Here is a 15,494-nt window from a genome sequence, read left to right as displayed (position 1 = left end):
TTATATGCAAGCAGAAAGTGAGAAGAGAGACAGACAGATAGGCACCTCAGAGCCTCCAACCATTGTAATTAAACTCTTTATGTGGGTTATTAGGCTTTGCAGGTAAGCATCTTAACTGCTAAGCCATCTCTTCAGGCCACCCTCACTTCCCCCCAAAAAATCTTGTGTTTCTTTTAATTGCCTGGCTTTTTGTGTAATATGGTCCTAGAAACTCTCCTAAAACTAGAATTTAAGAGCAGGCGCCATGCCAATGGCATTTGCTTCCAACTCTGGCACCAAGGAGGCAGAGTTGGGAGGATCATAAGGCCAGCCCCTTGCAATGCCTTGCACTTTGCTCCCCCACTGGAAAAAAAAAAATTAATTTAAAAGCTCACTTTTATTTTGCCTTATTTTTGTAGGTTTTCAAGGCAGGGTCTCTGTAGCCCCAGGTTAGCCTTGAACTCATGGCCATCCTCGTACCTTGCCTCCTGAGTGCTGGGACTAAAGGCATGCACCAGAATGCCAACCTCCATTGCTTAGCTGCATTAATTGTTAAATAATGTAGTATGAAGAACCATGAATATCTACACAGCAAAGCTGAACCTATCTATAACCTTTTGTTTCTGTATCCCCAGAACAAGTTAATGAAACTTCTTCAGCGGTTGCCAAATAGTGTTGTTAGAAGATTACATCGTGAAAGATACAAAAAGCCCTCATGGCTAACACCTGTGCCTGATAGCCATAAGCTTACTGATGAAGATGTTACAGACTTTGTTCAATGCATTATTCAGCCTGTCCTCTTGGCTATGTTTAGTAAAACTGGTAGTCTAGAAGCAGCCCAGGCTCTGCAGAACCTTGCTCTCATGAGGCCTGAGTTAGTAATTCCCCCTGTACTTGAAAGGTAAGTGCAGTTTTGTGTGTGTGTGTGTGTGTGTGTGTGTGTGTGTGTGTGTTTTAGTTTTAGTTTAAAGCGAGTCTGAAGAAGAAGCACACTTTATTGTATAGAAAAGGGAAAGTAAAAGATGCAAGCATGTATAGGTTGTCCAGCTTTAAGAAGAAAGGCTAAAATGAAATGGTTAATGTTTTTAGGATTATTTACATGTTTAGTTACCTAAGTTTTTGCTCAGGAATTGATGTCTCATCACTAAATATTGAAAATAGAACAAAGAATCTTACTATCTTTATTATTTTCATATATAACCTTTTATATATTGTTTTTGGTTTTGGGTGTTTTTTTTTTTTTTTTTTTTTTTCTTCTTCTTCTTCTTCTCCTATGGATGTAGCTATCCCTAGCTGTTCTGGCATTCATTCTGTAGCTCCATGCTGGCCTTGAACTTACATTGATTCTCCTACTTCTCCTTCCGAAGGGCATGTACCACCACGCCTGGCCTGTGTTAATTTTTAAAAATATTTTCGTTCATTTGCATATGTATATATGGTGTGTCAGATACTTGTGCTTCTTTATGCAGACATTACATGAGTGCTAGGGACTTAATTATGGACCAGTAGGCCCAGAGTGAGATCACTCCAGCCCTTGTTGATCTGAAACTCATTCTGGAGCCCAATCTGGCCTTGAACTCACTGTGCTTTTTCTGGGTGCTAGGATTACAGGTGTGAGCCACCACACCTTGATTACTGTGTTAATTTTATTACCTTCTTCTTTCCCCTTTTGGCACTGAAACTGTTTAAAATAGCTGACTACTTTCTTAGTCATTGTCATAATACATTTATATCCTCCCAGTGTAAGAGTAGATTACTTCAACTTTATCTTAATGCCTGTTCTTGATTGCCTGAACTTAAGTCTTAAAATTTCTCTGCTAATTGTCTTGTTGAAAGTTGTAGCGGCTCATAGTTGTAATCCTGGCACTTGGGATACTGAGCTGAGAGAATTGCCATGAATTAGATGCAAGCTTGGGCTACATAGTTAGAGCTATGCAGTGGGACCTTATCTCAGAATGAGTTGCTTTTTCTCTGTTTTCTACTTTGGATAGGGTCTTGCTGCCCTCAGACTCACTCTGTAGCCATATCTGACCTTATCCTCCTGCTTCTACCTCCCAAGTGCTAGGGTTACAGACATGTACTACCACACCTGGCAAAAACTAGATTTTTGACTCCAGAAGGAGCTAGCAGTTGACTTCTATAAAAACTGATGCTGGTTCTGTAAGAATCTGTACTGTAGCCCATTTTCTGATGCACTATTGAAACATGATGAATATTAACCACATTGACTTGAGGAAAGGCACCTTTTTAAAGTTCTTGTCCAAAATATGGCTGTATAAATAACTATAAATTTTAGTTGCTGGTTTTATCTTACCTTTCTTTGAATATTCAAGTTTAGCTGTCCCTCTTTCTCAATTTTGTCATCTTATTCTCATCTCTCTATTAGGGATCCAACCCAGGGCCTCATCCATGAAAACAGGAGCTGGCCCTCCCCAGGCATGACCTCTCTCCTGTGGTGATAGAGTGGATCCATTCTGCCTTTTTTTTTTTTTTTTTTTTTTTTTTGGTGGTTTTCAAGGCAGGGTCTAGCTCCAGCCCAGGCTGACCTGGAATTCACTATGTAATTGCAGAGTGGCCTTGGACTCACAGCGATCCTCTTACCTCCTTAGTGTTGGGATTAAAGGCGTGTGCCACCATGCCTGGCTTTTTTATTTTATATTTATTTTTTTGGTTTTTTGAGGTAGGGTCTCTCTCCCGTCCAGGCTGACCTGGAATTAACTATGTAGTCTCAGGTGACCCTAAACTCTCGGTGATCTTCCTACCTTTGCCTCCCAAGTGCTGGGATTAAAGGCGTGCATCACCACGTCCAGCTTATTTTATTTTTTTACTCATTTCCTGAGCAAGAAAGAGAGAAAGAGAATGGACATGCCAGGCCTCTACCCACCACAAAGTTTGAAATCCAATATGCATGCTTCACCTTCTGGCTTATGTGGGTTCTGGTGGTCAAACCTGGGTCCTTAGGCTTCGCAGGGATGTGCCTTGACTGCTAAGCCATCACTTTCCCTTTGGATTTTTTTATGTGCATGTCTTATAGCACTGAAGTTACTCTAGTGCATAGAACAAATTAGGAAATGAAGTGGAGAAGGCAAGTAATTTCCCCTTTGTTTTCTACTCCTGAAATTCTTGCTTTTGGCCTTTTGGCTAGTAGAAACTAATAACCAGTGGAAGGTCCCTTGATATTCCCTGAGGAGGAAGGACTTGAGCTGTTTATATAGCTAAAGTTTTGAATTTTGGAGTATATCTTTACTTTCCCTTTGTTTTGTCTTATTTAATTGTTTTTCAGCTGATCTTCTGTGTGTGTGTGTGTGTGTGTGTGTGTGTGGTTTCAGGCTGACCTGGAATTTACTATGTAGTTTCAAGCTGGCCTCGAACTCACGGCAGTCCTCCTACCTCTGCCTCCCCAGTGCTGGGATTAAAGGCGTGTGCCACCATACCCGGTGCAAAGTAGTTTCAATCTGGCTGGGAATGTAGAACATTCTTTTTTTTTTTTTTTTTTTTCCACAATGCAAACATTTATTGAGTGACTTACTTTTAGATGGTCATGAGTTGGTTAGCATGTTACAATTAGTGGGGGAAAGGAGAGGAACTCCAGTACAAAACATTTTAATAGGTTGTCAAGTATACAGTTATTAGTATTATCTAAATATCATTATAAAAACTGGTATATCACATTAGATCATCTATGAAAGAGGAAAACAAATCACACATTGACAATAACCTTTGAAATCTAAGAATCGCCCCCCCCCCAGACAATAGTACAAATCATAAATACTCTAAAGAGAGAAAACTGGAGACATTATTTAGACACTGAAATCAAAGTTACCACACCAAATACATTCACTTGTCAAGTATAAGGAAGTCAGCGCTGCTTTTTCAGTCACGAGTGACAACTTTGGGGCATTTCACCCGCTGCTGTCAATCGTCCAGTAGTATTAGGTCCCACAGTGAAGTGTCTGTGCGCGCCTGTTCATCTGCCTGCGGGTGCACCCTACACCCCACTTTAGACTATTTTACTACATTATTCAACTATTGCTCTTGCAAGTGAATACCTGGCCAAAGTGTGACCCCATGACAAAATTTCAAAATTAAAAAAACAAAAGCTTCCAAGTAACTACTGATTTAATTGTATGAATACCATCTCCTCTTACTGGAGGTTTTCCAAATAGGCAGCAAAAATTTAAATACTGACAAAATGAAAAAGGTGACGCCTGTCTTCCTACAATAGGAACAAGCATTTTAAGTTATAATAGTTATAGCCAAAGAGTAATTTCATACTCATCACCAAATTTAAAACACCAGGAATTTGAAGACAGAGGCCTAAAGTATTTTTACTAAATTGTAGAACACAAATGTCCAGTTAGCTTGCTTGTGAACATGTAACAGGATGGTTTTCACAGTAATGTCATGTTAATCACTATGCTAAGGGGCGGGCTACATACATACATGTGCCTTTACTGCTAGGAAAGAGAGAAATTAAAGGTTATTTTATACCATCTATTAGAACATTCTTTTAAATGTTTTTATGCCATCTGTATTTCTTCTCTTGAGAACTCTGTTTAGTTCCTTTGCCCATTTTTTAATTGGGTTGTTTGATTTCTTATTTCATTTTTTTGAGTTCTTTGTATATTTTGGATATTAATCCTCTGTCAGGTGCATAGTTGGCAAAGAATTTCTCCCATTTTGTAGGTTGGCTCTTTGGTCTGTTCACAGTGTCCTTTGCTGCACAGAAGCTTTGTAATTTCATGAAGTCCCAGCAGTTTATCATTGGTAAGGTCTTTGGTCTATTTGGACTTAATTCTTGTACATGGAGAGTGATAAGGATCTACTTTAATCCTTCTACAGATACATATCCAGTTTTCCCAGCACCATTTGCTAAAGAGGCTGTCTTTTTTTTCTCCAATGAGTATTTTGGCATTTTTGTCACAGGTCAGCTACTGTAGCTACCCAGACTTATATCTGGGTCTTCTGTTCCATTGATCGTGTACATGTCTGCTTTTGTGTCACAACCACGCTGTTTTTGTTACTAAGACTCTATAATAGAGGTGAAAATCAGGTATGGTGATACCACCAGCCTTATTTTTTGTTGCTGAAAATTGTTTTAGATACATGAGGAATTTTGCACTTCCAAATAAATTTTAGGATTGTTTTTTCTATTTCTGCAAAGAACAGCATTGGAATTTTGAAGGGAATTGCATAAAATGTAGATTTCTTTTGGTGAGATTGCCATTTTCACATATTCTCCCATCCAAGAACAAGGGATGGATATCTTACCATTTTCTACTTTCTTCTGCAATTTATGTCTTGTGTGTTTTAAAGTTTTCATTGTAGAGATCCTTCATTTCCTTGGTTAGGTTTATTCCAAGGTACGTACGTACTTACTTACTTACTTTATTTATTTATTTTATGTCATTGTGAATGGGAGTGATTCTCTGATTTCATCCTCTGTTTTTTGTCAGCATAAAGGAAGGCTAATGATTTCTTTGGGTTTATTTTGTATCCTGATACATGGCTATAAGTGTTTATCAGCTCTAACAGTTTGCTGGTAGAGTCTTTAAGATCCTTTATGCATAGAATCATATCATCTGCGAATAATGATAATTTGATCTCTTCCTTGCCAATCTCTATCCCTCTTAGGAGTGTCACTTTCCTTATTGCTATAGCTAAGACTTCCAGTACTATAGTAAATAAAGTTGGGGACAGTGGGCACCCTTGTCTTGTTCCCGAATTTAGTAGAAAAGCTTCAGGTTTTTCCCCACTTAGTATTATGATGGCTGTAGGTTTGTCATGTTGAGATAATGTTGCTTCTATTCCCAGTTTCTATAGGACTTTTATCACAAGGAATACTGGTCTCTGCTACTGATCTTTGGTTCTAGCTCACACACAAGCCTAAACATTTGTAGCTAGGATCCACATATGAGAGAGAACGTGCAATGTTTGGCTTTCTGGGCCTGGGTTACCTCGCTTAATATTTAGTATTATCTTGGCTGTAGGCTTGTCATAAATAGCTTTTATTATGTTGTGATATTTTCCTTTTATTCATGGTGTCTGTGGGACTTCTATCATGCAGGGATATTGGATTTTGTCAAATGCTTTTTCTTTTTGTCTTTTTTTAAAAAATACTTTATTTATTTGATAGAGAATGAGAATGGGTACATCAGGGCCTCCAGCCACTGCAAACGAAGTCCAGATGCATGCACCACCTTGTGCATCTGGCTTATGTGGCTTCTGGGGAATTGAGAGCCTTGAACCTGGGTCTTTAGACTTCACAGGTGAGCACTTAACCGCTAAGCTCTCAAATGCTTTTTCTGCATCTAATGAGATGATCGTGTGAATTTTTCTTTTTTTGACCTTCAGTCCATTGATATATTTATTCATTCGTGTATGTTGAACCATCCCTGCATCTCTGAGGTAAAACCTACTTGGTCGGGGTAAATAATCTTTTTGATATTTTCTTGTATTCTGTTTGCCAATTGTTTGCCAGTATTTTGTTGAGAGCTTTTCTATCTATGTTGATGAGGGAGATTGGTCTGTAATTTTCTTTTTTTGTTCATATTTGTCCGGTTTTGGTATCAGGGTGATGCTGGCTTCGTAAGAGTTTGGTAGGATTCCTTCCTTTTTATATTTTATGGAAAAGTTTGAGAGGCACTGGTGTTAGTTCTTCCATGAAGGTCTGGTAAAAGTCACCAGTGTATCCATCTCGGCCTGGACTTTTTTTTAGTTGGGAGATTTTTGATAACTACTTGGATCTCCATACTTGTTACAGGTCTATTTAATTGGTTAATTTCATCTTGATTTAATTTTAGTGGGTCATATTAGTCAAGGAAATCATCTATTTGAGATTTTCAAACTTAGTGGAGCATATGTTCTTACAGTATGTTGCTATGAATTTTTGAATTTCTCTGGTATCTGTTGTGATGCTACCTTTTCCATTTCTAATTTCATTAATTTATTTTTCTCTCTTCCTTTTGGTTACATTGGCTAAGGGTTTATCAATCTTGTTTATCCTTTCAAAGAACCAACTCTTTTGTTTCATTCTTTGGATTGTTTTTTTTTTCCTATTTTGTTAATTTCTGTCCCAATCTTTATTTCTTCTTCCCATCTACTGATTTTTGATTTGCCTTGGTCTTCTTTTTCTAAGGCCTTAAGGTGAAACATTAAGTTGTTTACATGTGACCTTTCTAATTTATTCATATAGGCACCTAAAGCTTTAAATTTCCCTCTTAGGACTGCCCTCATTGTGTCCCAAAGGTTTTGGTGTGTTGTGTTCTCATTATCATTTGATTCTATGAATTTATTGATTTCCTTCTTGATTTCTTCATTGACCCATTCATCATTTAGTAGTGTATTGTTTAATTTCCATGATTTTGTATATGCTGTATTGTTTTTCTTGCTTTTGATTTGTAGTTTAATCCCATTGTGATCAGATAGTGTGCAAGGAATTTTTTCAACTTTCATGTATTTGTTAAGATTTCCTATGAGTCCTAATATATGGTCTATTTTAGAGAATGTTCCATGTATTGCTGAAAAGAATGTGTATTCTACAGCATTCAGATGAAATGTCCTGTAGGTCCATTTGTTATGTGACCTCATTTAATCCAGATACATCTGTGGTTTTTTATGCCAGGATGACCTGTTAATTGTTGAGAATGAGGTGTTGAAGTCATCTACTACAACTGTTTGGTGTTATCTGTGACCTTCATTTTAAAAGCCTTTGTTTGATGAAATTGGGAGCTCCCATGTTAGGTGCATATATGTTTAGGATTGTAATGTCCGCCTGTTGGAGTGTTCCTTTAATCAATATAAAATGAACTTCCTTATCTTTCCTAACTAGTGTTGGTCTGAAGTTTACCCTGTCAGATAGTAGTATAGCGACCCCTCCTTGTTTTTAAGGTCCTTTTGCTTGAAACACTCTTTTCCAATCTTTCACCCTATGATAGTATCCATCTTTTATAGAAAGGTGAGTTTATTGTAGTCAACAAATTGAATGATCCTCCTTTTAAAAAAAATTATTTATTTACTTGGGAGGTGGGGAGAGAACAGGCATGCCAGGGCCTCCAACCATTGCATGCAAACTCCTGAAACATTAGCTTACCTTGTATGTCTGGCTTATGTTGGTACTGGGGAATTGAACCTGAGTACTTAGGCTTCGCGGGCAAATGCTTTAACCTCTAAGTCATCTCCCCAGCTCAGGTTCCTGCTTCTTAACCCAGTCTGTAAACCTGTGTCTTTTGCTTGAGACATTGAAGCCGTTGATATTAAGAGTTGTTATTGAAAGGTATATATTTAGTTTTGCATTTTTCTTATTTTGTAGTTCTTCTGGGTTTTCCTTTGCCCTCTTGTATTACCTAGTATTTGAGTATGGTTTGTTTTTCCCAGGTTCCTTATATGTGTGCTTTTCTTTTCAGCATGGAGGATCCTTTCAAGTATTTTCTGTAGAGCTGGTTTTGTCCTCAAATATTCCTTTAGTCTGCTTTTGTTGTGGAATGCCCTTATTTCTCAGTCTTTTTGAATGGATAGCTTTGCAGGATGAAGTAACCTTGGTTGACAGTTATTATCTTTCAGAACTTGGAATATATCATTTCAAGCCCTTCTGGCTTTTAAAGTTTATGTTGAGTAATCTGCTATGATCCTCATGGCCTTGCTTTTGTATTTGACTTGTTTTTTTTTTTTTTTTTTCTATAACTGCTTTCAATATATTTTCTTTGGTTCGTTTGTTTTGTAGTTTAATTATAAAATGACAGTGAAAGGTTCTCTCATGATTTTTGTCTGTTTGGCCTTCTATAGGCTTCCTGTACTGGCATCACTTTCCCTACTTGGGGGAAGTTTTCTTCTACGATGTTGTTGAAAATCCCTGTTATGCCTTTGGAATGAATTTCTTCTTCTGCTATGCCCTGCCTTCTTTTGTTTGATCTCTTCACAGTGTCCTGAATATCTGTTGAAATTCCCACTCATGCCTTCCTACTAGTTTGTCTTTCTCTTTGTTGGAGTATATCAGATCTGCTACCTGGTTTTCTATGTTAGATATGTTGTCCTCTCCTTGATCCATTCTACTGGGGAGACTTTGTCTACAGAGTTTTCAGTTTTACTTACTCTCTTTTTCATTTCTAGTGTTGCTGATTGGTATTTTTTCATTATTTCTATTTCCTTACTCATGTTTTATATTGACCTACTTTTTCATTAAGTTGTTTTCCTAGGATTCTTTCAGGAGTTGGTTTTCTTTTTTAGTTTCTTTGAATATAGATATAATTTTTTTTATTGAAGTCTTTGTCAGGTATTTCAACTAAAGCAGTCTCACTGGAGGTCATTTCTGATGGATTTGTAATTTTTTGGTAGGATTGTATTCTGTTGATTTTGGTGTGTGTGTTTCTAGTTTTATAATGTAGAGATTTTTGCATCTTGAATTAATTTCATGCTTGGGTTTCCTAATTATTTGCAGTGTTCTTATCTGTGTAAATCTGACTTTATATATCTTCAGTATAGGAGTTTAAGGTGCCAGGTATAGTAGCTCTTATACTCCAAAAGAAACAGTAGAAGTGATCCTAGGTGTTGAGTTTGCCTATTCAAGTATTTTAGTAGACTGAGTGAAGAAAATTACTAGCAAATTCTAAAATTCAACCAAGTGATATAATCATTTGTTTTACTCAGGTTCACATTGCTGGTGAAATCACCTGACTAAGAGCAGTTTTTGGGAAAATAGGGTTTATTTTGGATTATAGACTCGAGGGGATGCTCCATGATGGCAGGGAAAATGATGGCATGAGCAGAGGGTGGACATCACTTCCTGGCCAACATAAGGAAGAGAATAGCAACAGGAGAGTATGCCAAACCCTGGCAAGGGGAAACTGGCTATAATACCCATAAGCCCGCCCCCAACAGTACACCACTTCCAGGAGGCTTTAATTTCCATTTGCCATCAGCTGGTGAGACTAGCATTCAGAATACCTCAGTTTATGGGGGACATCTGAATCAAAACACCGCAACGTTCAGTCAGACCCAGCACAGAGTATTTATACAAGCATGGGGATTAAACTAAACAAATAATCTATTAAAGCCAAAGTCCCTAAGGGTGTGTGTTTCTCCATACCCTAATCCTGTCAAGTGGGAGGTTGAGATTTCTAGTCTGAAACTGGTTCCAGTTCAGCCAGGAGCCAGTCAGTCTTTTCCCCCAATAATGACAGAGAGAAAGACAATGGCCCTAAAAATCAGGAAACATCAAAGGCAACAATAGTCAACAACAAAATACAGTTTATTTGTGAAGGGTAAAGCCAACCAAGAATATATCATTCAAATGTAATACATAAGCTTTCCTGACATGGAAAGAGAGATTAGCACTTCCAGTGCAGGCCTGTGTATCTGGCTTTGTGTAAGTAGGCCCTGTTACCTTTTGGGGTGGCTTCCTATCTCAGCAATGCTGAGTGCCCACCTTGATCTCTCTTGGTACCAGGCAGCTGGGGGTGAATGAGTTTTCCAGACTTCCCTGACAATTGGAGGATAGTAGATTTTTCAGGGTGCTCAGCTGGTCCTCTTTGTAGTGTCCTTCAGCAGCTACTCAGCTGGGCTCCACTGTCTTCCCTTTCAGGTTTCTTGCCTTTGCAAGGAGGGTAATGTGAGTGGAAAATACCCTCATCTTGTTTCTGCTCCTGCCGCTGCTTTCTGATTGGGGCTGCTGGCCCCTTAGATGAATTCTGGCCAGTTTCCTCCTTTCTGGAAGATCTTGGTCTGTCTTTCCTGCTTCTTTGCTGTGATTGATGATAACTTACTCACCTTCACTTTTTAATAAGAGAGTGTATTTTCCTGTGTTTCTGTTTATTTCCCTCCCTAGACTCCTTTGCTGTGGCCAGTATGCTGCCATCTCACCTGGAAGTTCCCATCCCATACCACAGTTTTCTAAAGTTGTCATTTTTGTTTTTGTTTTGAGACAGGGCCTCACTCTACACTCTAGCATAGGCTAACCTGAACGCATTCTAGCTCAAGCTGGCCTTGAACTCATGCTGATTCTCCTACCTCAGCCTCCTCAGTTATGGGTGATTAAAGATGTGTACCACTGTGCTTGGCTAATTTTAAGTTTTGAACATGTATAATCATCATATTAAATTGTACTAGGGATTGAACCCATGCCCTGTTACATGCTAAGTAAGTGCCCTGCTTTTGCTATATCCCTAGCCCGAGTGCCATTTTTGTGAGACTTTTTTTTATTTTTTGAGTCAAGGTCCTACTATGTAGCCCATTATCACTTGGAACTATATTTTAGGTGTATAGCCCCAGTTGACCTCAAATCTGAGTACTAGAATTACAGGTATATACCACTGTAACTGGCTTGAGTCCTTTTAATTGTAATTTTGTGCTATTTTGTTTTGGTATGGCTTGTGATTTTTTGATGTTGTTATTTGGGGTTTTTTATGACATATTTTTGCAGATGTTTGTTTTCAAAAATATATATGGTGATGCATCCCTTTATTCCCAGCGCTTGGGAGGTTGAGGTAGGGGGATTGGCATGAGTTGAATTCCTGGGCTAGAATGAGACCCTACCTTGAAAAAAAACAAACAAATAAATAAGTAAATATATTAGCCAGCTTGGTGGTATATACTTAATCCCTGCTATTCAGGAGGCTGAGGAATGAGAATAGCTTAGGCAATTAGAGTGAGACCCAACCTTTAAAAAATTTTAAATGTAAAAATGTAGAGAAGAAATTTTACAGTTTTGCATCTCCAGTGGTAAGTTTGGTGTAGTTTCTTCACTATTTAAGATAAGGTGTAGATTTGAATTTGAGGGAATTTTTGTTTGTCTTGCTTTCAGCACTGAAAATTGAACCCTGGAGCTTGAGCACATGCATACTAGCAAGCATTAAGCTACATCCCTAGCCTGTGACATTTTTTTCAGATAGCATCTTTCTGTAAAGTCCAAACAGTCTCAAAGTCTTACCTCCTCTTCTCAAGTGCTGGTAACACAGGTGACTACCATGATTCCTGGAGTTTTATTTTTCTTAAGGTTTAGAGAGACTTTCTTAGATTAAGAGAAGAAAAGGAGAGATTATGGAGAGCTCTTGCCCACAAAAAGGTGGGAGTAGGTAGATCCCCCTGGATTTTTAAAAAGTTTTTTTTTTTTTTTTTATCCACATAGTATATAAAGAAAGTTCTTTTTATCTTGTCTGTATAAGTGGGGTTTAAGATAACTGCATTTATTTTGTGTTTGTTTTTGAGGGTAGGGTCTTGCTGTATGCTGACCTGAAATTCACTGTGTAGTCTCAGAATGGCCTTGAACTCACAGTGATCCTTTTACTTCTGCCTCCTCAGTGCTGGGATTAAAGGTATACCATGCCTAATAGATAACTGCAGATGATGCGCTGTATTTTTTTTTTTTTTCTGATTTATTTGAGACAGAGAGGGACATAGAGCGAGTGAGAGAGAGAGAATGGGCACACTGGGGCCTCTAGCCATTGCAGACAAGCTCCAGATGCATGTGCCACCATGTGCATCTGGCTTATGTGGGACCTGGAGACTCAAACTGGGGTCCTTAGGCTTTGCAGGCAAGCATCTTAACCACTAAGCCATCTCTCCAGCCTGATGAGCTGTACTTTTTAAATACTAATTTATTTGTGCTAGTAGAGGGCACCCCAGGGTCTCTTGCCATTGCAAGCTCTAGCATTATATGGGTGGCTGGCTTTGCAAGCAAATGCCTTTAAACATTGAGCCTCCTCAGTTATGGGTGATTAAAAATGTGTACCACTGTGCTTGGCTAATTTTAAGTTTTGAACATGTATAATCATCATATTAAATTGTTCCCCACTAAGTAAATACTTAAGATAGAAAAAAACCAGGGCTGTAGAGATGACTTGCTAGTTAAGTTGCTTGCCTGCAAAGCCTAAGGATCCAGGTTTGATTCCCTAGTAAGCCAGATGCATAAAGAGAGGCATTCATCTGGAGATTGTTTGCAGTGGCTAGAGGCCCTGACACACCCATTCTCTCTTTAGCTGCCTCTTTATCTTTCTAATAAATAAAATATTTTTTTAAAAAATTCACTCTCTGGAAGGAAAATACTTAGTAGCAGAGGCCAGTAAGTTAAAAAGGAGATATAAAGGGAAGAGAAAGGAAGGGAGGAGAGTACTTAATAGGTTAGTATTGTATATATGTAAGTACAGTGATTGAGATGGGGAGGTAATATGATGAAGAGTGGAATTTCAAAGGGGAAAGTGCTGGGGGGGAGGGTATTACCATGGTATATTTTTTATAATCATGGAAAATGTTAATAAAAATTGTGAAAAAAAATTCACTCTCTGACTCAGTGATTCTGCTTCAGAGAGTATATATTAAAAAAGTGCAGTTATCTGTTGGGCATGGTAGCACACACCTTTAATCCCAGCACTTGGGAAGCAGAGGTAGGAGGATCTCCATGAGTTCGAGGCCACCTTGAGACACCATAGTCAGCCTGGGCTAAAGTGAGACCCTACCTTGAAAAAAAATAGATCAAAGTATATTTTGACAATACAACTTATTTATTTGAGAGAGAGAAAGAGGGAGAGAGAGAGAATGGGCATGCCAGGGCCTCCAGCTATTGCAAACGGACTCTAGATGCATGCGTCCCCTCGTGCATCTGGCTTACGTGGGTCCTGGAGAATCAAACCAGGATCCTTTGGCTTTGTAAGAAAACGCCTTAACCACTAAGCCATCTCTTTAGCCCCTGGACAGCTGACTTTAAGTGGAAGAAATATTAGCATTCCATTAATATTATTTTTCCAAGGCTGAAGATGTGTCTCATTTGGTAGGGTGCTTGCCTGGCATGCATGCAACCCTGGATTCGTTCCCCAACACCACATAAGCCAGGTGTTGTGGCCCTCACCTTTAATCATATCACTCAGGATGGTGGAGGCAGGAGGAAAGACAACTTTTTTTTTTTTTTTTTTTTTTTTTTTAATAGAGACAAAGACAGAGGGAGAGACAGAGAGAGAGAACTGGTGCGCCAGGGCGTCAACCACTGAAATTGAACACCAGGCACTTGTGGCATATGTGTATGTTTGCCTCCCTTGTGCCCCTGGCTTAAGTGGGATCTGGAGAATTGAACATGGGTCCTTAGGCTTTGCATGCAAGCACCTTGACCGCTAAGCCATATCTCCAGCCCCTTATTATATTTATTTATTTACTTATTTACAAACAGAGATAAAAGAGAGACAGAGTAGGCATGCCAGGGCCTTAAGCCACTGCAGATGAACTCCAGATGCATGTGCCACTTTGTGCATCTGGCTTTATGTGGGTACTGGGGAACTGAACTCAAGTCATTAGGCTTTGATTGCAAGTGCCTTTACTGCTAAGCCATCCAGACCTGTACCTTGTTATTCTTGAATTTTAATAATTATTAACCCATTAAATAATAAAATGTGAAATATGGTATCTAAAAATAATACAAAGTCTTATCAGGTTACACTTTTTCATTGTGGAATTTTATGATGATAAAAGATGAAATAGCAAGAAATTTGGATTGAAAATATGCATAGTGTATTTACTTTTATATGTGTAATTCTAACTATAATACTTTTAAGTCAAAATGCAGTTTATGAATTTAGTAATTTTAATGTTCAGATATTTTATTTTCAAACTGTAGAACTTACCCTGCGTTAGAGACATTAACAGAACCTCACCAGCTCACAGCTACTTTAAGTTGTGTAATTGGAGTAGCCCGAAGTTTGGTGTCAGGGGGCAAATGGTTTCCTGAAGGGCCAACACACATGCTACCTCTGTTGATGAGAGCACTGCCTGGGGTGGATCCAAACGACTTTAGTAAATGCATGGTGAGCATATTAATGATTTGACTTTATATTTTATTATTATTACATAAATGGATAAGCGTAGTTCAGTGTAAAATCTGATGTATGTAAATGCTTATGTTTAATTCAGATATGTGGTTCATTGATATATGTAATGCCTTCCTTTTTAAGTTATTTGCCATAACCTATTATGTTTAATTGTCATGTTTTAAAACTCAGATATTCACGATTTTTTTCTTAGATTTACTAACAATTGTAACAAGTAGCCAGCTTTCTGTCCTTTGCTTTATTGTACATTGGGTGCTATGAAAAGTTACACTGGGATGTAAAAAGCTGGGGGGGTGGTGACACCTGTAATTCTGGCACCGGGCGGCTGAGTCAAGTTGGAGACTGGCCTGAGCTCCATTATTAGAGTCTATCTCAAAGAATAAAAATGTCTACGCCTACCCCATCCCCTGAAGTCAGGTGTTATAAAATGCTAACTCCAATTTTTAAAAAAATTTAATTATTTATTTGAGAGAGGGGTTGAGAGAGGGAGGAAGAGGCAGAGAGAATGGGCACACCAGTGCTTCTAGCCACTGCAAACAAACTTCAGACCTATGTACCACCTTGTGCATCCGGCTTACTTGGGTACTGGAGAATTGAACCTGGGTCCTTAGGCTTCGCAGGCAAGTGCCTTCACCACTAAGCCATCTTTCCAGCCATCCAACTCCTATTTCTACGTCTTCTCCTTTTAAAATTTTTTCTTTTTTAATT

General features: G+C 38.5%; 1 protein-coding gene across 1 annotated transcript in view; it reads left to right on the top strand.

Annotated features, from left to right (window-relative positions):
- Positions 1 to 15,494, top strand: part of Psme4 (proteasome activator subunit 4) — a 159,730-nt gene that overhangs the window by 40,813 nt on the left and 103,423 nt on the right. The window contains exons 10-11 of the mRNA XM_045137278.1: positions 615 to 880; positions 14,576 to 14,762. Coding sequence (XP_044993213.1) covers positions 615 to 880; positions 14,576 to 14,762 — 453 coding nt within the window. The remainder of the gene's footprint in view (positions 1 to 614; positions 881 to 14,575; positions 14,763 to 15,494) is intronic.

The sequence above is a fragment of the Jaculus jaculus genome, chromosome 18 (assembly GCF_020740685.1).
Source record: "Jaculus jaculus isolate mJacJac1 chromosome 18, mJacJac1.mat.Y.cur, whole genome shotgun sequence".
Lineage (NCBI taxonomy): Eukaryota > Metazoa > Chordata > Mammalia > Rodentia > Dipodidae > Jaculus > Jaculus jaculus.
Note: the sequence above shows the minus strand (reverse complement) of the source record. Positions and strands in the feature narration are given on the sequence as shown.